General features: G+C 43.0%; 1 protein-coding gene and 1 long non-coding RNA gene across 4 annotated transcripts in view; one reads left to right on the top strand and one right to left on the bottom strand.

Annotated features, from left to right (window-relative positions):
• Nucleotides 1-1743: 1743 nt before the first annotated feature.
• nek11 (NIMA-related kinase 11) overlaps nucleotides 1744-24703 on the bottom strand; it is a 32201-nt gene continuing 9241 nt past the window's right edge. The window contains exons 5-18 of one of the 3 annotated variants that reach the window (XR_008828196.1): nucleotides 24381-24445; nucleotides 23417-23543; nucleotides 20738-20887; nucleotides 20225-20303; nucleotides 19637-19707; nucleotides 19088-19207; nucleotides 18896-18989; nucleotides 18662-18776; nucleotides 14305-14423; nucleotides 9833-9893; nucleotides 7285-7407; nucleotides 6779-6931; nucleotides 3303-3423; nucleotides 2106-2126 (exon numbers count right to left, since the gene is read on the bottom strand). Coding sequence is in view for 1 of the 3 variants with exons in the window: in XM_056379829.1 (XP_056235804.1) it covers nucleotides 1910-2126; nucleotides 3303-3423; nucleotides 9833-9893; nucleotides 14305-14423; nucleotides 18662-18776; nucleotides 18896-18989; nucleotides 19088-19207; nucleotides 19637-19707; nucleotides 20225-20303; nucleotides 20738-20887; nucleotides 23417-23543; nucleotides 24381-24445 (1339 nt within the window). In the remaining 2 variants the exon portion in view is untranslated. Of the gene's footprint in view, nucleotides 2127-3302; nucleotides 3424-6778; nucleotides 6932-7284; nucleotides 7408-9832; nucleotides 9894-14304; nucleotides 14424-18661; nucleotides 18777-18895; nucleotides 18990-19087; nucleotides 19208-19636; nucleotides 19708-20224; nucleotides 20304-20737; nucleotides 20888-23416; nucleotides 23544-24380; nucleotides 24446-24703 lie in introns of those variants that run through there. The other 2 variants (XM_056379829.1, XR_008828197.1) reach the window with 2 other exon arrangements.
• On the top strand, nucleotides 6327-9851 carry LOC130171718 (uncharacterized). Its single transcript, XR_008828198.1, has 3 exons — nucleotides 6327-6762; nucleotides 9305-9391; nucleotides 9821-9851. It is a non-coding gene; the product is annotated as an uncharacterized LOC130171718 (long non-coding RNA).

Here is a 24703-nt window from a genome sequence, read left to right as displayed (position 1 = left end):
AGTTTAAGATCCTCTGATGAAAATCAACATGTTAACATTCATGTGATGTTTTTATAAAATACAGACACGTTGATGAAATAATCATCAACTCCATGACTGAGTGTTTCAACCTTGAACTGCAGTGAACCAATGACTGTCTCATAAAACAGATTCAGGGTTTCATATGTCACAAACCTCAGGAACCAATCCTGTCAGTTTGTGGGGTCGGGGCTAAATACAGCTGAAACCTTGTCAGTAGAGAGAGACAGTTAGCATTAGCACAACCGCTAACACTGTGTCAGCCACTGCCAGTTACAAGCAAACAAACAACATCAACAAATAAAACACGCTAACTATGCTAACTGTTCTGAAACAATGCTAACTACACAGACTGTTCAGAAAAGATTCTAACTGTGCTACAAGTTCTCAAAAGATGCTAACTAGCTAACAGTTCTAAAACAATGCTTACTAACTTACTGTTCTGATAAAATACTAACTAGTTAACCATTATGAAGAGATGCTAACTGGCTATACGTTCTGAAAAGATGCTAACTAGCGAACCATTGTCAAAAGATATTAACTAGCTAACCCTTACGAAAAGAATCTAACTAGCTAATTGTTCTGATGCTAACTACAATATCTGTTCTGAAAAGATGCTAACTGTGACGGAAACACTGAGTTTACAGATGTTTCATTCGTGTTTATTGTCACATCTAAATAAGGAAATATCGAGTTATAAAGAGGAGGGATAGGCCAGAGACGACATGGTGTTTTTCATCTGCAGGTAAAACTGAAGAAAACTGAAGCATCAAATTATATTTACAGCTTCACACAAAGTGAAATGTTACTGTAAACAGCTGCTTTCATTTACATCTGCATGACTGACACCTGAGTCAGCTGTGATGGGTTCCAAAGCGGTGAAGTCTCGTTTATCAAAATAACATTGCGTTTCAATCTCTCATCTCAAACACATGAACACGTTAAAGTGACAGCTGTGGACTGAGATCACATCCAGATGTTCTGACTCCAGCTGCAACAGATCCAGCTGCTGGGTGTCACTGATGATGTTCATGTGAACGTCAGGCGACGCAGACAGACAGACAGACAGACAGACAGACAGACAGACAGACAGACAGACAGACAGACAGACAGACAGACAGACAGACAGACAGACAGACAGACAGACAGACAGACAGACAGACAGACAGACAGACAGACAGACAGACAGACAGACAGACAGACAGACAGACAGACAGACAGACAGACAGACAGACAGACAGACAGACAGACAGACAGACAGACAGACAGACAGACAGACAGACAGACAGACAGACAGACAGACAGACAGACAGACAGACAGACAGACAGACAGACACACACACACACACACACACACACACACACACACACACACACACACACACACACACACACACACACACACACACACCACACACACACACACACACACACACACACACACACACACACACACACACACCACACACACACACACACACACCACACACACACACACACACACACACACACACACACACACACACACACACACACACACACACACACACACACACACACCCCCGCAGCCTGGTTCTGTGAGCGTGTCTGATCTCAGCAGGAAGCTTCTTCGTGTTGTCAGGACTCGGATCAGACAGGTGGAGTCTCACGTTGTGAACCTGTTAGTAACTGTAGCTGCTGCAGATTCACACAAAAACACCAGTTTATCAGCAGCAGGAAACACTGTCACTTTAAATCTCTTTATTTCAGCTTCGACTTCAGGGGAAAAACTCATTCACTTCCCATGTAAATGTTTAATGTAATTCTTCTAGCACATACAGAAAGCTCTGATCAGTTTACCTGTAAAGTAAGAAATATTCTTTGTGATGATGAGTTGTTTAAATAAAGTTTTTCAGACTGGGGGTGTGTCCTCCTGCAGCCGTCTCACTCTCTGCAGCTCTCCCTCGAGGAACAGCAGCTGGTCCACCTGGAAGCCCACATCAGGTTCATCCTCTGGAGCGTCCTCGGTGACGCCGTCCTCATCCTCAACCTCCCGCCGCCGCCTGGCCTCCTTCAGGTTCTCATACAGCTGCTGGAAGACGTCTGAGCCGAGGCGGCGACAGGCAGACCTGCAGGGAGGACAGACGCAGGTGAGTGGTTTAAAAGTCACTGATCTTCCTCAGGTGATGTTCAGACAATTAAAACCTTTCACTGCTCTGATCGTCTCACAGCTCCAGCTCTCACACATGAACTTGAATCTGCTTCATCACCAGTCTCACTTTAAACCAACACTGATTATTTCACTAAGAAGTAGAAACTAGAACTCAGATGTAAGACATGGAAGAGTCTTGTTCCTGTAATGTTGTTCAACATCTGTCCCATACACAAAGACGGCGTTTTCTGTTTAACCACAAAACTGCTGCGACTTCACAACGAGGTCAGATCCTGAGAGTAACATTGACGTTCTTCTGTTCACTGAAACAGACGGACAGACGTCCTGCGGGTGTGATTGGACATGACTGTGAGATACACGAATGAACTCTGGACAAGTGGCCGCTACTGGTTAGCATGCTAACAGTCTTCAGTAGAAGAGACGTGACGGAGACGAGAGGCAACCTTGGTGACAGATGTTGGTGAGTGAGGGGATGAAGTACCTCTAGACTGGTGAGTAAACAGCTGCTAATGCTAACATTAGCTATGTCACAATAGCTAAACGTACAAGTGACTCATTTCATATGAGCCACAGTGGGTTTGAGTCTCAGAGGCTGAAACATGAAGCCAACAACCTGCAGTTCCTCTAATGACCACTAGAGTCTGGCTCCAACAGTGAGTCAGTCCCCATAGACTCCCATGTTAAAATGTCCAACTTTACAGCAGAAATAAACATGTTTACAGCCTGGTACAAAAACTGTTTTGGTCTCTAGAGCTAATTTCCTCCTTCGTTACACCTGTTTATATAACTCACCTGTTTACATTTTATTAAGGACTAAAGTTGTGGAGGATTGAGGGCGTGGCCTCTTTGAGTGACAGGTGCATTCACCGAAGTCTCAGCTCGACACACGCCCCTCCTCTTTGACCATTTTTGGATAAGCTATGAGTTAGGGGCGGAGTCAGATACTGCCAAGATGGTGACGACGTGGCAGCTCACTCTGAGCTTCAAAGCCACTCGTCTGTGGATATAAAACCTCTCTGTGTTTCCAGGCTGTTGTTGTGGGATATGAAGAGTCCTGGTTTAAATCTGTCCACAGTCCTGGACTCATCCTAAGACCCACTGCAGAGGACCAGCTCTGCAAACTCACACTCACTCTCTCAGGTGTTGGATTCTGGTCTCCAGCAGGCTGCTGTTGATCATCGGGGGCCCTTGGGGGGCCTGGGGGCTCCAGGGCCCCTGGGAGGTCTGGGGGGCCTCACGCTCCACTGGATCTCCTGGTTTAAAGAGAAAAACCACAGAACAAAGAACGGTGAGAAACACTGGAGACAGAATATTAAATATCATCATCCCCAGCATTAGATTTAGTTTCAGAATCCTAATGACACTCTTAATTATAAAAAAGTTTGAGCTGTAACAAGCTCTAAATGTTAACGAGCTGATGACCTCACAGAGCTTTACGGATCAGTAAACCAGATTCTCTGACACACTTCAACTGCTTTCATTCGTTACAGTGCAACTATTCCCATATCTCCCACTTCAACTGACATTTTAACTTGTTAGTGTTTACCACGTGACACTTCAACTGCTTACAACTAAAATTTACCACTTATACTTTGACAATTCACCAGCTTTCATTTTTCAGCCTCCTGTTGAAAATATAACTGACACATCAACTGACACTTCCATTGCTTTTACTTTTTACTTGCCAACTGACATCTAAGTTTTAATCTCTTTCTTGAACTGACACATCAACTGCTTTCAGTGGTCACACACAAACTGACACTTCAGCTGCTTACGATTCACAGATGAAACTTTAAGTACCACTTTAACATCGTTGACATTTTCATCAGCTATCATTTTTTGGCCTCCTCCACTCGTCCTCCTACACTTCAACTGACACTTCCATATTTATTACTACTTACACTTCATTGATGTTAACTCCTTTCAAGTTCAAATTAATCTTCAACTCCTTTAAACAGTTCCATCTTCACTCAGTGTTTTACTCTTAAAACAAAATAATGACACTTCAAACTATTAACTATCAACATTTGTATTTCTGTCACCCTCCACTTCACTCCTTTCAGTATTTAAACTATTTCAAATATTTTTTAACAGCAGCCTCACAAACATTTTCCTGATTTCTAGTTCATATCATTGTTGTAGTGCCTCAGATATTCTGCCACTTCCTTTACCTTCAGTCTGAATTGGATCCTCTCACAGTTTCAACCTGATCAGCTGAATTAAAACAAACCTGCTGCTCTTTATCTTCAGTCAGACACAGTGGTGCAGCACAAACAGCCAATGACTGGACAGTAAATCAGGGTAACGACCTCGGAGCTGCTCCAGGTCTTTTGTCCATTTACTCCGAGCTAAATATCAGAGGATTTAATGTCTGTTTATGGCTGCTGAGCTGTGGTCTGTTACTGAGGCTCCTCAACAGCAGATCATCAGGACTCTGCAGGTCGTAACCTGGAGCAGCAGCTGTCGGTAAAACACAGAGGACGGTCTGTGTGTTGTATGTTACCCGCTCGTTTAACTGATCGACTTCCTCACGTATGAACATGTGCTGGTCTCTGCAGGACACTTAGGGAGGTGCAGCCAATGACTGATCAGCTGTGTCCCAGTTCAGGGGTCTCCTCCTTCAGAGAGACGTGGTCTACGAACCAACAATAACCCTTCACAGCCATCGTAGACAGTACACCGAGATGTACGGTGGCTGACAAGGGCAAACACGCTGCAACGGCCCTAAACACTTCCAATAACAAACAAGCTACAAATTCATAAATACAACAACGGGAACGTGCTGCAAATGAAACGTGCTGCATGTGAACCATTGGCGCTGCTTATAATGCGTTATCTTCTGTATAGAGAATCTTTGGTCCGTTGCATCACAAAGCGCGGCTCCTGTCGCCTAGCAACCTTGACAACACGTAACTTTTTCTCACTAAAACTTGTTGTCTTAAGTCTCTTGGTTTTAACAGTTGTACCGTTAGCTATTGAACTGAGCTGAAACACAATACTGACATTTAACAGTGTGATACTCAGACTCTTTCAATACCGACACGCAGTGAATTCTGGGATATGTTGGACCACGAAGGATCCAGCTGTTGGAGCCTTCGTTGTCCAGGAACAAAAGGACTCTGTCTTTCTAACCCTAACTTCAAATATAAAGAGAAAAAGTAAAAGATTCAAATTCATATTTCATCAGCTCAAGAACAATATTTGACTCTGACTGAAACAGACGTGTAAAGTTCAAGTTCCTTTAATTTATAAAGTAAGGGATCAATAAATGTGCATTTTATATACTATATTACCTGCAAATTAAACCACAACGCGACAGTTTCATACTCGTCATTTTAATGTGAGGCTCTTGATTTTCTGTTTTTAAATATCAAAAGATAATTTCATTAGTTGATGTTAATATTTTGATGAATTTAGTTTAATTAGCCATTTAATTTGAGGCAGTTTTTACAGCTGTTTAAGTACCTGGGTGTTTTTAAGACTCTGATCTTCAGCTCCATTAGTCTCCTCACAAACAGGTAGAAAATCTTTTCAGGCTCATTTTGGGATAATTTAACTGACAGACTTTTATACTAATGAATTGATTTCATAACAATCATCTTTTAAATTACCAGGTTGTTATTTGTCACATGAATAAAACCGAGTCAGCTTGACGACAGACCGACTGACAGCTGATGCTTCACCATTAAGATTTGGTTGTAACCAGCAGCATGTGCGAACATACATGTAAAAATATGAGCATACATACAACATGAGTGCATTCATGAATAAATACATACACACACACCTGCTCTCATTCATATTAAGACAGAAAACACCTCCTTCATTATCAGTCTCATATCTAATGTAAGAATTTACAAAACTGATGCAGAACAATTTCTATGAATTTAAATGTGTTTTATTCAGATAGCAGCAGATTTCAGACGGGCTGGTTTGATTTGCATCTAAATGACGCATGATTTTCATTAAAGTAGAATAACTCAGCTGCATATTTCCTCCTCACAGAGCTGCAACAAGTCAGGCAGAATAATCAGTCTCTCGCCTGCAGAGAGAGTCAGGTCTTTATTCTGAGAGACGCATCCTCCATGTTTAACTGCTGTCTTGATAATTCAGGATTTATGACCTCTGCCAAGGAGATTATGTTTTCACCTGTTTGTTTGTTTGTCAGCAGGATTACACAGAACACCATTTCCTCTGAACCTGGTGGGGGTGACGGGTCCTGGTCCAGGGACAAACCAAGTAAACTGTTGGTGCAGATCTGAATCATCTACTATGAATTTGAATTTTTTTCATTGAAGTCTGGTGTATGTTGGTGTGTATATTTTATAATTCTTTTTCGTGAAATTCCCTTTTTAACTCAAAACACCTTAAAGAAATTCAAATAGGACAAACGGACAGTTAAATTCAAACGAAGAATTTATAAAATTGTTTTAAACACATAAAAGAAATAAACACACACTAAATGTGTCCCAAAACACTTAAAAGTGCTTCCCCCTACAATATAAACACTGCTGCTAGGCAGCGTTATGACCAAAACAAATGGACGGTTCACTTGCTGCTGCGAGCACAGTAAAATAAAAGCACGTGAACAGGTAAGTTTTTACTCACAAATCCGTCAGTTTTTCTGTAGCACGAGCGAAAGGTGAAGCGCAGGGCGATGGTTGTCATGGCGACCAGTCAACGAGGGTACAGGTTACAGGAGTGATAGCTGAATGGGAGACTTCTATCATCCAGCGGGTCCAAACAGTATTTCCTGGTCCACTGTGGACATTAACGATTCTCTTAGTCTCCTTTAATTCATCCACGAGCTCATTTACTTCTCATACCGAGTCTGTGAGAGCTTAAACTAGCTGCTAACATTAGCAAATACTAGCTACACAGTCACGTTAGCGGCTAGCACATTGAAAATTAATGCAAATCCCGCTAGCATGCTACTGCGCAAATTACGCTTAGCATCTCCCTCCTTAACACACATCATCACGTCAAAGCAAAACATACACACAAAAGCAGTTACCTAATCCATACTTCACAAAGTCCGTCACTCGTCGCTAAACTCTGTATCTACCAAAGTATTGGACTTAATTACTCTCTGCAGCTTTACACCTCCGGCTCACCTGAGCGTCGTTATTGTCTCCGTTAGCCTCGGTTAGCCCATGGCTTCCATCTACGGGTTCACCGTTACATCCCGCCCCTCCACCTTTCTGATAGGGCTGAACAGATCGTAGCTACCAATGCAACTAAGAAAACACAAGACAGACAACTCAACACCTTCTGAGGTTAGGGTGTCAGCTGACCACCTGCTCTTTGTTCACTGTGAACAAACCTGTTTGAATTTCAATTAACTTTATCAACACGATGACAAAGACTCATTAGTCTGATATGTGTGTTTTTTAAATCCCTTATGGAAAGTTTTAAAAAAAAAACACAAATTAACTGATTTTATTGTGACATTTTATCTTTTTTTTAAGAACATATTAATCTTAATTATTTGTCAACAATTATTCCTCTGAAATATAGTTTTTAAGACTGGGCTCAATTAGCAATAATTAGCATATATCAGCATCTGTGCTGACTATACCTGGCTTATTAGCTTAGCTGGTTAACTAGCTGATCAGCCAGCAAATGAGTTAGCCTTGGGTCAGCCTTTGAGCAAGACGCCCAGCTGTGCTAACGATGCTAACAGGCGTTCCCTTATTTTTTCACATAAAAGGTGGCAACCCTACTTATTAAGGTAGCATGCACCAAAGTCTCTGCTCCACACACATCCCGCTTCTGGGAGGTAGGCGGAGTCAGGCACTGCCAAGATGGCAACGTATTATTTATTCTCTCTGTTGTCATTTCTTATTATTCCTGATATTTCTGCTCATAGAAACACAACAGATTCAAGACCGGCAGCTAAACCTAATATAAATCATCTTATCTGACTGTGAATGATTAAATATGAAAGACAGAGCCAGCGGAATTCAGACTGCTCCTCGTCGACTGCTGGTGAAGCTGTTTCTGATGTTTTTATAGTGTAGTGAAGGTTTCTAGGTTTTGTAGGTGTAAAGACGAGGCAGGAGGTGAAGTCACTGTTTCCTCTGACAGCAGCAAAGTCTCATGTTTGCACTTTGATTTTTTTCTGAGGTCAGTGGAGTGAGACGAACAGGTTTCACTGTGACTGAACCAGGCCAACGGGAGGTGAGCAGACGAGGGGGGGGTGGGGTGATGAAGGGGGAGTGGGGGTGGGGGGTGAACAGGAGAAAGAGGAACGAATAAAAGTGAAGAAGAGATGGAGAGAAGACTGCAGGGATAAACAGTCATTAACATTTGTCTCCACAGGAAGGACAGAGTTATTAACACCAAAGCCTTGTGGGTGTTTTATGTCCAGCTGATGGAGTCTGAACTTCATGTTCCTGCTGTTGAACTCAACTGACTTAGACTCTAATTACACCTGAATTCAAACACGTTCACACCAAATTCATTTCATATAATAATTATATTTATTCAGTTATTTTAACGGTGGCTGACGTGGTGATCAACAAACACAGCAACACAAACCTTTTAAAGATCCTCTGATGAAAATCAACATGCTAACATCCATGTGATGTTTTTATATAATACAGACATATGATGATGAAATGATCATCAGCACCACGACTGAGTGTTTCCACCTTAAACTGGAGTGAACCAATGACAGTCTCATAGAAACAGATTCAGGGTTTCATACGTCACAAACCTAAAGAACCAATCCTGTCAACTTGTGGGGACGGAGGGCGGGGCTAAATACACCTGAAACCTTGTCAGTACAGAGAGAGAGAGTTAGCATTAGCACAACCACTAACACTGTGTCAGCCACTGCCAGTTACAAGCTAACAAATAACATAAACAAATAGAATATGTTAACTGTGTTGATATGAGATGAGATGATAACTATGCCAACGGTTCTGAAAAGATGCAAACTATGCTAACCATTCTGAAAAGTTGCTAATCACGGTAACTATTCTGAAAAGATGCTAGCTATGCCAACCATTCTCAAAAGATGCTAACTAAGCTAACCGTTCTGAAAAGATGTTAACTACACTAACCAATGTGAAAAGATGCTAACTATGCTAACCACTCTGAAAAGATGCTAACTGTGCTGACTGTTCTGAGGATCCTCACATCACTGCAGCAGAACTGGTTCAGTTTTCTGGCCTGAAGTGTTTTCATCACTAAAGCTAAAGCTGCTACAGGCCTGATGTAAGTACGTCTGTCTCTGTCTCTGTCTCTGTTTCCGTCTCTGTCTCCTCGGTTCTTGTCCTCAGTCTGACTGGTTGTAAAATGTAAAGTTTCCTTTAAGTGAAGAGATAAAACCAGATTATAAACGAAACAGAACAAAACCCTCGTCTGTTGTATCAGGTGTCAGTCCTTCACATCCTGCTGTTACTGTGTGTGTGTGTGTGTGTGTGTGTGTGTGTGTGTGTGTGTGTGTGTGTGTGTGTGTGTGTGTGTGAGATCGATATTACATCATTTCTGTGCTGTGGTTGCCTCAGAGTTAAAAGGCTGTGAATAGATCTGATTCTTTGTTTCATTTATTGACCGAGTGTAAACACATTGAACACACTGCCAACCTGCTATGTGTGTGTGTGTGTGTGTGTGTGTGTGTGTGTGTGTGTGTGTGTGTTGTAGAGTCAGACTCACCACTCAGCTCCTCTTCCAGAACTTTCTGCATGTGCTTCATCATAGCCTCCAGCTCACTGACCTGAGGAAACAACCAGAACCAGAACCTCAGATCCAGATGAACTGACTGAGTCCCAGTTCAGGGTCACATCCTGCGGAGGACGCAGTCTACATAGACCGTGAAGGAGAACCCAACTGTTTTATGTGCAGAGTCAAAAGTCATTCATCTCACAATGAATTCTGGGATATGTTTGGCATTTCCTGGACTCATTAGACAGAGCCTTAGAGACGGGACGACCTCATCTTTGAATGCAGTGTTTGAAGGACCAAGCTGAACTGAGACACAGTGAAATATTGTCAATATTTTCATTTCATTTTAACAATACTGTTGCATGTATTGATTGATATTTGATTGATTTCTATTGTATATATTGTATTGTTTTCTATTGTATATCTTGTATTGGTTTATACTGTATATATTGTATTGGTTTATATTGTATATATTTTATTGATTTCTATTGTATATATTGTATTGGTTTATATTGTATATATTGTATTGGTTTCTGTGAGTCTGCTGCAGCTGTAGAATCATGATCCTTTACAATACATTTAATTTCTTGCTGAACACACACAGAGTGTTTGCAGTCACACACTTTCATAATGAAGACATTTATTTATAATTAATCTGAGACACTCCGTGAACCTCTGAAAGTCAGTCACTGATTTCACTGCTGCTCCAAATACAATTAACAGCAAGTGATAAACCTGCACATGTAATTAACTGTGGTGCTGATCACATGACACTGATGCTGAATAAAGTTAAACTAAAATATGAAATTACTGGATATAGGAAGTCTGACACTGTGACTTGGACATGAGGACGAGCCATGTTTTTCAAAGGCTTTAAAGCTCCATGTTTCTTCTTCTTCTGTGTTTTATTTGAAGTGTTGATCCATCAGAAGATATAAAAACCATCTCAGTGTAGTTTTACATCTCCTCTCTCAGGCTTCTCTCTGCAGCTCTAGTAACAACAGGTCGGTGAGCCAATCAGAAGAGAGGAGGCTGTGAGCCTCTCTTCTGATTGGCTGACTGTTTTCTGAGTGATCCAATAAAAATAAAGCAGATTTCAGGTAAAAACACTCAGAGAAACCAAATCCTGCAAGGTTTGGATGGTGGGTCCAGGTGGGCGGGGCTTGGTGACTGCTTTGTTGTGACATCACAAAGTTCCAGAAGTCCTGACGGCTGGTTTTAAGGCTCAGTTTCTGAATACAGGCTGTGTGCATTTCTCTGTGGACTGAGGCTTTGATACTTTCACAGTATTAATATAGAACCTAGACCTGATCTATAATCACACTACACATGGACAGAGACCTTTACACTGGAGGAGCTTTAACATTCTCCATGTGCTGTGTGTGACAGACTCTACTATTTAATGAGACTCAGCAGCAGCAGTGACATTTATTTATTCTTGTAATTTTCTCTCCTTCATAGAAAATGACTGGTTGATGCGACATGATATAAAATATATATTTACATCTAATGTGAGTGAATGAGAGAAACTGATTCATTGCTTTCAATCACATGTCAGCTCCATCTCATATCCTGTCGTTTCTTCGTGTTGTGTGGCAGTAAAATCCTCATCAGGCAGCCTCGGGTCTGACTCTCACTGAGCTGATGAAGTCCTGAGGGGATGTGAAGGAGGAGAGGAGTGATGGAGGCTGCTGCTCTCTCCTCACCTGATTACAGGGAGAGAGATGGAGCTGCTCCCACTGAGACTCCACCCCTCCCTGTATCACTCTGCATCGCTCCACTGCTGCTGAACAACAGGGAAGATTATTTTTCATTATCTGGGAGAATAAACTGCCTCCTGTTTTTCTCCATTGACTGTAATAAGTGAGCAGGAAGTCAAACTGATGAAATGCTGCTCTTCATCCTTCATCCTGTTTTTCCAGCCGCCCACAAGGTTTGGTGTTCAGGGGGTTAAAGGTGAAACTGTTCAGTGTTTTTAATAGTTAGAATCAGTTGCTCTGTTCGTTGTGGAGAGGAGGAAACATGAAAACTTAATTATAAAATTATAAAAATCTAAGTTTCTGGTTTTAAATCTAAAACATTTTTTTCCCACAAAACACAAATCAAACATTTTCACCATCGTCCAGATCAGAGTATTACACCTCCTCCTCTCCTCCTCTCCACAACAACCGGAGATAAAGGCTCAGTCTTAGAGGCTGTTTCTCATTGTCTCTCTCTCTAATAATCCAGCTCCACCTTTTCTCTTCCTCTCTCCGTTTTTTCCTGTCATCATTATCAGCAGTGACAAATAGGTTTAATCTTTCTCAGCCTCCCACCCTCTTAAACCCGACCACAAATTGGCTGCTGGCTTTCAAAACCTCTCTCTCTCTCTCTCTCTCTCTCTCTCTCTCTCTCTCTACAGAGTATATTGAACTCGCCCCTCGGCCCGGTGTAGTGACTGTGATCGACCTGGCTGCTGAGGTCCTGTTTACTGAACAATAGGATCTGACTCGTCTTTGAGCTGTAGACCTGGAAGAGTGTCTGTGTGTGTATGTGTGGGCTTACTTTTATATCCTGGTGGGGACTACACACACACACTGACCCATGAGGTCCCCACAGGTATAGAGCGCTGTTTGAAGGTTTAGCTTTAGCTTTGTCTTCAGGTTCAGGTTTAGCTTTAGCTTTAGCTCCAAGTTCAGGATGAGCTTTAGCTTTAGCTCCAAGTTCAGGATGAGCTTTAGCTTTAGCTTCAGGTTCAGGTTCAGGTTCAGGTTCAGGTTTAGCTTTAGCTTTAGTTTTAAGTTCAGGCTTGAGATATCGTCTTCCTTCGTGCACAACTAGAATCTCTTATTCTCTCACTGTGTGACTCAGCTGAATAACCACTGTGTGGCGTGTGGAGCTCACACTGAACATAAACACTGACGCCCGGCTCGCGTTCGACCAGAGACAGCTCCAGTAACGTTTATTCAAACCAGACTCTGTCCTCAGGTTTGACACGTTTCTGTTGCAGAATATAAAAGTGATTTTCTTTTTCAGAAAAGTCGACAGAACACATTGTGGATGTTTGTGTTTCCGCTGTGTTTAATGGAAGGTGATGAAGACGTGTGGTCCAGTCATGACAGGAAGTCAAACCTCTGGTATCTGACGGAGGACACAAAGACAATCGTCTGCACTGTCTTTGGATGTCATGTGACTTCAACGCAAAGTGTTTCCATTTCTTTTGTGGAATAATCTGAAAAACCACCTAGTTTTTCAAATTAAACAAACGAATAAACACAGCGACAGAGAGACGCAGATACTTTGTGCAAATTGACTGTGAAGGGAAATGAAGAAGGAAAAGGGAAGAAGGAAGTATTGACCTGCAAGAAGTCTAGGTGATAATCTGAGCTGAGCTGTTGATCGATCACCTGATCGATCAGTCCAGCAGCTGGAATCTGGCAAAATACGTACAAACTGCTTTAAAATCCTGAATTTTTTACCTGCAGTTTATTTCCCTTCAGTTCAAATGTTTCTTCCTCTGTGTTTCCTTTCAGTTTATTCAAACCCTGGATTATTATTTTCCACATCTTCATTTTATCTGCTGAGATGCAGCTTTGTGAACTTTGGTTTTAAAAACAGTGAATAAATTAAATTATTATTAACAGCTGAGGAAAAATGCACAGATGCACTTTTTGAATTATTTTCTTTCACAGCAAATAAGCTGCTAATAATGTGCATCGTAGTTAACAGCATGTCAGGACGCCCTGTCCTGTGTGTGTGTGTGTGTGTGTGTGTGTCTTAAATCTCTAATTAGAGGTTTTACTGGGCTCAGCTCAGTGTGTGAGAATCATATTATGATAATTTGAGCCCAAAAACAAACGAAGCTTCTCATCATATTAAAACACATGAAACCAGCAGCTGAAATCAAAAGCTCCTCCAGATCCTCCACCTACAGAATCCTGTGTGTTTCATGATAATCCGTGCTAATTCTGAGACACACACACACACACACACACACACACACACCACACACACACATTATGCTTGGCTGTCCTAATTAGTGAGATAAACATTATATTTGGCCTTTTCAACACAGGATAATAATGAAGACGAGCTGAACGTAAACAAGACACAAAATTAACCTTCTCACATCATGTTCAGTGTGTGTGCGTGTGTGTGTGTGTGTGTGTGTGTGTGTGTGTGTGTGTGTGTGTGAGGGATGTGTGAACGACCTTTGTTAACCTGCTGCCAGTGCGACCCGAGAAGAATGATGGATTCCTCAAATAGAGGAAAAAACGTTGTAAAATAGAAACTAAATAAACTGAATAGTGGATTTTGTCTCGATCAATTTGCACAGTTTAAGAATGAAGTGTTGACTTCCTGTGTGTGACAGTGAGTTACTGATCACTGGAAACTGGGTGCATGAAAAGTTGTAAAAGTTACGAAACAAAGGAGGACGATCAAAATCTGGAGGGCAACTAAATCAGCTGACCACTGAGACTCACCTGTGGGTCAGACAGGTAAAGCGTCTCTGCAGGTGTCTCCGTCTCCTCGTCCTCTGAACACGAGTCAAATCCATCCTGGTTGTAGTAAACTTCAGCAGCCTGAGGGTCCTCTGGGATATCTGCACACACAGGTGACACAGGTTAACTCAGTCACACGGTCCTGTCACCACAGATGTGAAGCTGCTCAGATTAAAGCTGAGACTCTTTCAGTTAATCAACATTATTTCTTTCAGAATGACTGAGCTGAAGAGGCTGAACTAAATGTGGAACAGACTGTAAATCTGTTCAACTACAATAAAACTCCATCACAGTCGACATCAGGTGAGGAGGAGTCTGTTAAAGCTCCATCCAGTCTAAAGGTATGATTGATTATAATGATTATTGTTTGATTATAGATCAGGTCTAGGTTCTATATTAATACTGTGAAAGTATCAAAGCCTCAGTCCACAGAGAAATGCACACAGCCTGTATTCAGAAACTGAGCCTTAAAACCAGCCGTCAGGACTTTTGGAACTTTGTGATGTCACAGCAAAGCAGTCACCAAGCCCCGCCCACCTGGACCCACCATCCAAACCTTGCAGAATCAGAAAAAAATGGAGCATTAATGTAAAAAATAATCAATTGTGTTTATTATATTATGTAATCTGTTCTTTATCCTATGTAATTAACAGTGTCCATGGTTCGTTAAATTATCAACACACACACCAGTGAGGGACAGAGAGAAAAAAAGTGGGTAAAACTCCCCAAGTCTTTAGTCTGGAAGGATTTAATTTGTCAGTTTAACAGGAGCTCTGTCTGGATAATTATTCCTGCTAACGAGGTCTGAGAGTTTTAAAAACAGAAGATGTTTAATTCATGTGTCTCTCTGAGGTCTGACAGTCTCTCCATCTGTCAGCCAATCACAAGACTGGGATCAGACAGAGGGCGGGGCTCTGGGAGCAGATGTGTTGGGGATTCAGAGAGAAATAAAACTCTGAATAAAGAGACAGGAACTCATCAGAGAGCAGCTGGAAATGTTTCAGTAACTAACTCCACTGAGCTTTTTAAATATTTAAAGACGGCCTGGAGGTCAGAGGTCATTCTGACACTTCAGTGATAAAGCAATGACTAATTAACTTCTGTCTCCGGGGGTCTCTCTATCAAAACAATAACAAACAGACATTGAAGTAGCGTGGAATCATGGGAGTTATTTTCTTTGGTGCGATTCCTTCAGTGGTTCAGGCTTCTAGCAGCAGCAGAGTTTCCTCCTCTCCACAACAAACACAGATTAAACCAGGAGAAACTCTGAATAAAACAGTTTGACTTCAGACATCAGAGATTCACTGACGCTCTGCAGTGACACAGGACAGGACGTCTCCAGAGGACAGAGGTCAGGACGTCTCCAGAGGACAGGACGTCTCCAGAGGACAGAGGTCAGGATGTCTCCAGAGGACAGAGGTCAGGACGTCTCTAGAGGTCAGGACGTCTCCAGAGGACAGGACGTCTCCAGAAGACAGAGGTCAGGACGTCTCCAGAGGACAGAGGTCAGGACGTCTCCAGAGGTCAGGACGTCTCTAGAGGTCAGGACGTCTCCAGAGGACAGAGGTCAGGACGTCTCCAGAGGTCAGGACGTCTCCAGAGGTCAGGACGTCTCTAGAGGTCAGGACGTCTCCAGAGGACAGAGGTCAGGACGTCTCCAGAGGTCAGGACGTCTCCAGAGGTCAGGACGTCTCTAGAGGTCAGGACGTCTCCAGAGGACAGAGGTCAGGATGTCTCCAGAGGACAGAGGTCAGGATGTCTCCAGCAGCTGCAGCTGAGCAGCTTGTTTCTCTTAGAACTTCAGGTCCAGACGTCCGACGACTAAAATCATCTGGTTCTAATAACGAGCCGAAAAACACTGAGGTGGAAAAAGTGTTGAGCTTCTGTCAGACAAACACACTGACACATGATCATAGAGGATATGATGTCATCAACAGGCGACCAATGACACGTTACCGTGGTTGATGAAAACAACACATACACACCAGCTTCTCTCTTGAGGAGGAAGAGGAGGGTCGTGTTGAGAAAGATCTAACTGAAGTTTACAGGTTCAGGTTCTCAGCGGGAGATTAAAGCAGCTGAAAACATCAGCACAACTTTTCATTTTTATTTCTCTCCAAACTGATTTTTATTTCCATCTCAGAGAATCTCTCCTCAGGTTTCATCATGTGTCCCTGAGCAGTTTGATGCAAACACACATCTGAAACTCACTAATGAGCCAAAGAGCTCGTCCACGTTTCCCTTTAAACTCGTCCAGAGCTTCACTCCGAGTCTCTGCTGCTGAAGCTGGAGCCGAGTCCTGAACATGAACCCATGTGACTCTCTGACAGCTGACTCACCAACAGTGAATGAGAAACATTTCTTCTGACTGCTGGAGGGGAAACGAACCCGCTGCCCTCGAAAAATATTTAAATATTAGAATATTAAATGAAGTCTGGTTTTGTTTTCTTGGTGTGCATCTATATTTTCTGTGTTTGAACCTGAGGTTCTTCAACACTGAAAACCTAAATCACATCTGCATCCGAGGAACAATCAGACGTGTCGCTGTTTTCAGTTCCATGACAGACAAAGACGTTTCCGCTGTTCCTGTTTGAATTCCTGCAGCAGCGTCGGCCTCACCTCCGTTCTCCAGCTGTGAGCTGATCCAACAGACCTCATCAGTCCTGGTGGATCTCTCATAGGCGGCTCCCGACCTGAGGTCCAGGGACTTCAGGGGGGCCTACAGGGTTCCAGGTAATCCCCAGTGACACGTGTAGCGCTCGTAGCTGACCTCACAGCTGTTTGGTTCATCACACGTCCAGGTCAGATGAGAGGCAGCGTCTCAGTCAGTCATAGCAGGTTGAGTTGTAAAGAGAAACGAAGGTGGAGTGACAGCGACGACGAACAAAGAATGTTCTGAAAATCAAAAGTTAACATCGACATCCTGGTTCAGAGTCCAAATACTTCTGAAGTGAGTCCTCGTCCCCGCGGAGGAACTGAGCGGTAAACCCAGGCAGCAGCTCAGCTCTGTACATTTACTCAAGTACTTACATATTACATATTTCAGATGGAAATATTGGACTTCTCACTGCACCACATTTATCTGACAGGGGGGCGTGGCCATGCTTTATAAAAAAAAACAAAACACTGCAGCTTTTGTTCCTATGGTTACGTCCACACTCACACACAGTTTTAAAACACTTCACTTTACTGCTTCATTTCTAAATCAGAGACTTTCAGGAACTCTATTTTATTTTGAAAACTCCAGGTTGTGTTTTATTTTGAAATCTCCAGGTAACTCCAGTGTCCTGATGAATTACAGTGTTACTGAGCTTGTTGTCTTTGCCAGAAGCTGTTGTTCACTTTCATTTCTCTTCCTGTTTACACCGGCTCGCACATGCTCAGTGTACGTGAATGGTCATGTGACATGTGTTTTCAACCACAGAAATCTGTGATTTAATCATAGTTACGTATCATTGGTCGCCTGTCGATGACATCATATCCTGTATGATCATGTGTCAGTGTGTTTGTCTGACAGAAGCTCAACATTGACTTTTATGTAGTTTTAAGTCACAGACACTTTTCACACCTTTTAGGTTCGATATGTGAACCAGAGGATTTTAGTCGTCAGATGTCAATGATGGTGAAGATGATGATGATGAAAATGATGATGATGATGATGATGAAGATGATGATGATAAAGATAATGATGATGAACATGATGAACATGATGATGATGAAAATGATGATGATGATGATGAAGATGATGATGATGATGATGATGATAAAGATAATGATGATGCACATGATGATGATGATAATGAAAATGATGATGATGATGATGATGATGAAGATGATGATGGTGATAATGATGATGAATATGATGATGAAGATGATTATTAAGATAAAGATGATGATGATTAAGATAAAGATGATGATGAATATGATGATAAAGATAAGGATGATGATGATGATGATGATGAGGATGATGAAGATGATGATAAAGATAAAGATGATGATGATGAAGATGATGATGATGATGATGAAGATGATGATTAAGATAAAGATGATGATGATGATGATAAAGATAAAGATGATGATGATGACGAAGATGAAGATGATGATGATGATGATGATGATGATGATAATGATAATGATAAAGATAAAGATGATGCTGATGAAGATGATGATGATGATGAAGATGATGATGATGATGAAGATGATGATTAAGATAAAGATGATGATGATGATAAAGATAAAGATGATGATGATGATGATGATGATGATAAAGAAAAAGAAGATGATGACGATGATGATGATAAAGATGATGTTGATGATGACGATGTTGATGATGACTCACCGTGCAGCTCTGGTTCTGACTCATCCTGCCTTTCAATTGGCTGCAACCCTCCTGTGGACCGGTGATCGTGGCTCCTGATTGGCAGAGTCTGACAGGCTCCGCCCTCTCTGCTCTCCTATTGGTTGGAGCAAAAGAGCTAGTTCACATTCTTTTATATCACTTCACACATTCAGTTTAAAAACATTGAGAACAGGTTCAGATTAAAATGGATGGATGATTTAAACAGTTTCTCACATTCAGAACGTCCACACTGATTTTTTCAAAATGGCGGCTCCTCAGCTCTCTCCTCCGGGTGTGGATCTCCTCATATTTCTCCTCAGCCAGTTTCCTGTAGAGAAAGAACGAGTCTGATCCAGTTCATGTGTGTGTGTGTGTGTGTGTGTGTGTGTGTGTGTGTGTGTGTGTGTGTGTGTGTGTGTGTGTTACCTCAGTCTCCTGGCCTTCTCATCAGCAGCCTGCAGTTTGCGGAGCCTCATTCTCTCTCTGGGCGTCATCTTCTCTACCTCCGACCTCTCCCTCAGTGTCTGCAGGTGAACCTTTGTCTGCCTGCACACACACACACACACACACACACACACACACACCTGTCAATCACCTGGGACTGTCCAACCACCACACTCATTTCTTTCTTCTTCCTACATGGCGTTAAAATGACCTGTCTCACGTGTGTGTGTGTGTGTGTGTGTGTGTGTGTGTGTGGTTTGTGTGTGTGTGGCTGTGAGTGTGTGTGTGTGTGTGTGTGTGCGTTTGTGTGTGTAACAAAGCTCACCACTTGCTGCTCTAATTATAGCAGCTACTCACTGAAGAGAGGGAGTGGTTAAGAGAGGAGGAGAAGAAGAAGAAGAGACAGAACAGAAGATATATAATCAGGAGGAGGTTTTATCATCATCTGATGATGAGGAGGAGGAGGAGAGGAGTAGGAATGTGAAAGGGAAAAGAAAAGAAGAGGAGCAGGAGGAGGAGGAGGAGTCTTACATGTTCTTGGCGATGACTTGAGCATCTTCCTCTCCTCCTGACGACACAAACTCAAACCTGATCTTCATCTTCTGTCGAAACAGAGAGAAGCTTCATGTGAGGAAGATGATCATCTCCTCTGTCTGAGTGTTTCCTCAGAGCACACACTCTGTGACATCCCATAGTGCCGCGGTGCAGTATGGAAACCCATCAGCATAATGATATTTCAGTGGAAACCATGGCAACGGGTTCCATAAAAACCCTAATGTGTTATCTCTCTTCAAGCCTGCAGCCACACACACACACACGCACACACAGCAACACACACGCACACACACACACACGCACACACAGCAACACACACGCACACACACACACACACACACACACACACACACACACACACACACACACAGCAACACACACACACACACACACACACACACACACACACACAAACACACACACACACACACGCACACACACACACACACACACACAGCAACACACACAAACACACACACACACACACACACACACACACAGCAACACACACAAACACACACACACACACAGTTACTACAGAATGTGTGTGTGTGTGTGTCAGACCTGCATGTGTCTCTCCATGAACTTGGTCTTGAGGAGTTCTGCAGCTGACGGTCTGGACGAAGGTTGTTTGTGCAGCATCCTGTGTCAAGAGGAGGAGGAGGAGGAAGAGGAGGATGAAGCTGGTTCATCATGTCTCAGTGGTTTCATGTGTGAGGAGGAGCTGTCCGTCCAGTCAGGATCAGCCTCCTCAAACTCATAATCAGTCATTAATTAAAAGTGTTTTGTGGGGTCAACTTGACCTTTGACCTTTGACCACCAAAATCTAATTATTTCATCCTTGAGTCCTAGTGAATGTTTGTACCAAATGTGAAGAAGTTCCTTCAAAGTGTTTCTGAGATATCGAGTCCACGAGAATGAATAACACGGACAACCTGAAAACAAGATGGCCGCCGGCTCAGACTGTCTCCAGGCAAAGGAATAAAAACTCAGATAGTGGAAGAGGAGAAAAGCTTGTATTGATACTCCAGTCACAGTTTACCTGGAGGCACAAGGAGGGCGGAGCCTCCTCCTCACCTCTGCAGGACGGAGTTCAGATCAGGGGAGAAGGAGGCGGGGAGCGTCGGGGTTTCTCCCTCCACGATCTTCATCACCACAGACAGGAAGCTCGGCCCCCGGAAGGCGTGAGTCAGACAGCACATCTCAAAGAGGAGGCAGCCCAGAGCCCTGCAGACCAGAACCAGCACAGACCAGATCAACAGCTGGACTCAGAACCAGCACAAACCAGGAGGATCAGGAAACATCTGGACGTGTCTGTTGCCACTGGAGACTTTAAACACTCGGATCATATCTGAGAGAGCACAGAGGTCAGAGGTCATTTCACTCAAGGTTCCTAACGAGAAGAGCCCACCTTCATTAACTAACACACACAGAGAGAGAGAGAGCAGTCAGAGGTCGGTTGTTATAATTAGTGAAGAACAGGTCAGAGAGGGGGGGGGGGGTAATTAGCAGCAGAAAGTGATGCAGGTTTCTTCATTTTTATAATGAAGTCCCTTTTTATAACCTTGTATATTTTATTATATCTTTTCCTCTGAGCAGCTGCTGCCCCAGGGCAGATTACAGCACACAGTGACTCGGTATCGGAAAGTGACGAGACGGACCGGCGCTAGCTGGTTAGCATGCTAACCTCAGTAGCATAAACAAGAGTTAGCATTGGTGTTTATTTCCACCTCTGGAGACAGATGCTGGTGAGTGAAGGAATGAAGTTTCTTCCTGACCGGTGAGTAAACAGCTGCTAATGCTAACGCTAGCTATGTAGCGATAGAAAAACTTACAAATAATTAAATAAATAAATAAATTTGTCTGTTTATGTCACCTAAAGCCTCATAAACTTTTCTATGAATATCAAACCCAAAGAAACTTAATATCATAAAGATGTTCAAACCAGATTAACACGTGTCAAACAATCATCCAGGACTTTGATCATTGTTAGAAACTCTGTGAACTGAGCGCCCACACAACAAGTGACTCATGGTGAACCTGAGGGTTTTGGGGGGGGTCGCAGGGGTCTAGGTCAGCTGATCAGTGCTGGGTTTGATGAACTGTTTTTGATTCAAACACACAGTTCAGCCTCATTTCATCTGCTACAGTCTCGTCATGGAGGAGGGACGAAAACAAACCTGGCAACCCTGGGTGTGATGAACGCTGCAGCCTCCAGGGGGAACTGACAGGACCAAGCTGAGTCCCCTGTATCTGACCCTGTTACAGTGGATCAGTACTTAGTAATAAACTGACAGATGCATGTGAACATATTAATGGAACAGAGAGATGTAGTTAATTAGTAATTACTGAGTGATAAACATGTTTGTTCATGTAGATAATTGGAGACAGACAGTAAGCAGAGCCGTAGGTTCACCAACTGTTGCCGAGGTGACGGATGTTGTTCTGTGGGCGATTGTCAGGTCATAAACAGACAGAGGTAAGTAAGGCGGCAGAAAGTGAAGCAGGTGGTTAATTAGCTAGACCAACAGAACAACGAGGATCAAACTGATCAGCCAATCTCATTCTCCTCCAAGTTAACTTTATCTGAGATTAACAGATCAAACCTGTGTCCGTGAAGAACCACGAAAGTTAACGTGATCATTTTAGCCTGATAACGACGCGTTAGTCTGGATCAATGAAACTAACCTGAACACTGCAAACACAGAAGTTCCCTCTTGACTCAGTGATTTAGTTTGAAGCTGTGATGATCTGAACACACCTGAACTCATCAGCTGACAGATCAAAGACTCAGAGTCTCTCTGACTGGATTTAGTGAAGAGACGAGCTGCGCTGCAGTGATGTTCGTCTCATCCTTCACTCTTTCAGGACGAACCTCTGAGCTCCTGTTTCATCTGATGATTAATCACATCAGGAATCAGCTGAGTTCACTGACCGTGTGTTCGATTCGTCATCCTGCCTGATGCCTTCAGGGACACGACTTATCTCACCCAATCAGAGAGATGTTCCTGTTCCCTAAATTCAACAAACAGCTTCAGGCTCGGCCTCGGTCTGTGGAGTAAACGACGTTCATGCAGGTCGTCTGAACCTGACGTGACTCAGCTGATTTTCGTTCTCCTTCCTGCAGCGAAACAAACTAAATTAATTCTTGTTCTTCACCTGCAGGAGTCCTTCCATCCTTCCCACAATGCACCTGTGCAGCCTCCAGCGCCTAACCAATCACAGCGGAGGAAAATGAGCCCAGGCTGGTTCTAAAGAAATGTGACTGTGTACTGCCCACAGCGAGTGTGTGTGAGAAAGTGTGTTTAGTGAGGGGGGGGGCGGCTGAAAACAGTCAAAACAAACAACAAAGTTATTGTTGCTACGGAAACCCTGAAAGGCAAAGTCTTTTTTTTTTTTTTTGCCAGGAATAACAGACTTTTCTGGGATGAAAGGCAGAAACATTACAGAATGACACCCCCACACCCACACCCACACACACACACACACACACACACACACACACACACACATGTGGCCCTAATCCTCTTCTGTAGGAAAACAACCCTGAGCTTCTGTAGTTTTCTCCTGTTTGTTTGATAAAAGCTACACTGAGCAGCTGTTTGAGAAATGAGTGTTTTTAAAGATTTACGTGTTCAGTAGGAACCGATGACCTGAGACTCAGTCAGAGGAGGGAAGACAGGAAGTGATGACATGTTGTTGGTTTGTGTTTGTTTTGTTGACAGTGAGAGAAACGGCTCCTTTAAGAAACCTCACCAGATGTCAGACTTGGAGTCGTATCCCTGGTGGTTCAGCACCTCTGGACTCATGTAGTACGGCGTCCCTGTGAAGGTGGTGGCCAGGTCACATGATCCCATCAGCAGACAGGAAACACCAAAATCCCCTGCAAACACACGAGGAACAACATCTATCAGTCTTTAGTGTGAGCAGAGGAGGAGCAGAGGTTTGTCCTGAGAGGAGGTTCATCCTCTGGAGAGCAGGAAGAAGATCTGGACGTCTGACCTGCAGCTGTCAAAATAAGAGCCTGTATCGCTGACATCAATGTGAAGATCACACGACACAAAATTAATTTAATTTAATCTAATAATTTTAATGTCCAGCTTCCCAAAAGTGATAACACGTATCACAAGGGCTGATGACCGCAAATATGAGGTCTCCATGGAAACAGTATAATTTTACCGTTGTAAAATCTCTTTCACTGCTGCAAATGCCTCCGTGTTTTTCCTTAACTAAGGAAACCTTTGAAGAGATTCTGCAACACCCTTCAGTTACTCCCTCGGCTGAGGAGAAATTAAACCTGAAGTGTCTTAAGTAGAAAACTTAAGGTGTTTTGTGCAACTGGCCCCAGACCTTGACTGAACAGGGAGGAAGTGTGGTCAGAGAGTCAAACCAATCACGATTCATCCACTGAGGTGCATAAAAAAAGCCACAACACATGACATGTTACACCATATGCACGTGTGCGTGCGCGCGTGCGTGTGTGCGTGTGTGCGTGTGTGCGTGTGTGCGTGTGTGTGTGCTGGCTCAGAGTGAATCCACTTCCTGCTGCTGGAACAGACTCATAATTAACTGCATCTATTTATGTTCCCATGTTTACAGTTTCTGTTGTCAGTGAACACAAACAGAGAGAATCAACACAAACACACACATGTTCAGTAAGAGCTCAAACAAACAGAGAAGGTCCCATGAGCCTTTGCAGCAGCGGGAGGAGGAAACTCACCGATCTTAACGAGGTTTTGTTTCAGGAAGACGTTCTTGGCCTTGAGGTCTCTGTGGAGGATTCGCCTGCAGGAAACAGGACAAAGAGATCAGATTCACTTATTTATCTGACTGATTATTGATTGATTGACACTTTTTTATTGCTTGATTGATGGCGTGTGGAGCTGAATGTATCTGTAACATCTGGATCCAGTTCACTACATTTAATGAATGGACGACCTTTGACCTCTGTGAAGCTGGGGGGGGGGGGTGTGCTGACAACACTGATCCTCCACAGAGTGAAACTTTCAGAGAGCAGGAAGAAGTAGGAACATGAACATGAGG

Source organism: Seriola aureovittata, chromosome 7, assembly GCF_021018895.1.
Source record: "Seriola aureovittata isolate HTS-2021-v1 ecotype China chromosome 7, ASM2101889v1, whole genome shotgun sequence".
In the NCBI taxonomy this organism is placed as follows: domain Eukaryota; kingdom Metazoa; phylum Chordata; class Actinopteri; order Carangiformes; family Carangidae; genus Seriola; species Seriola aureovittata.
This window is presented reverse-complemented; position numbering and strand designations above follow the sequence as displayed.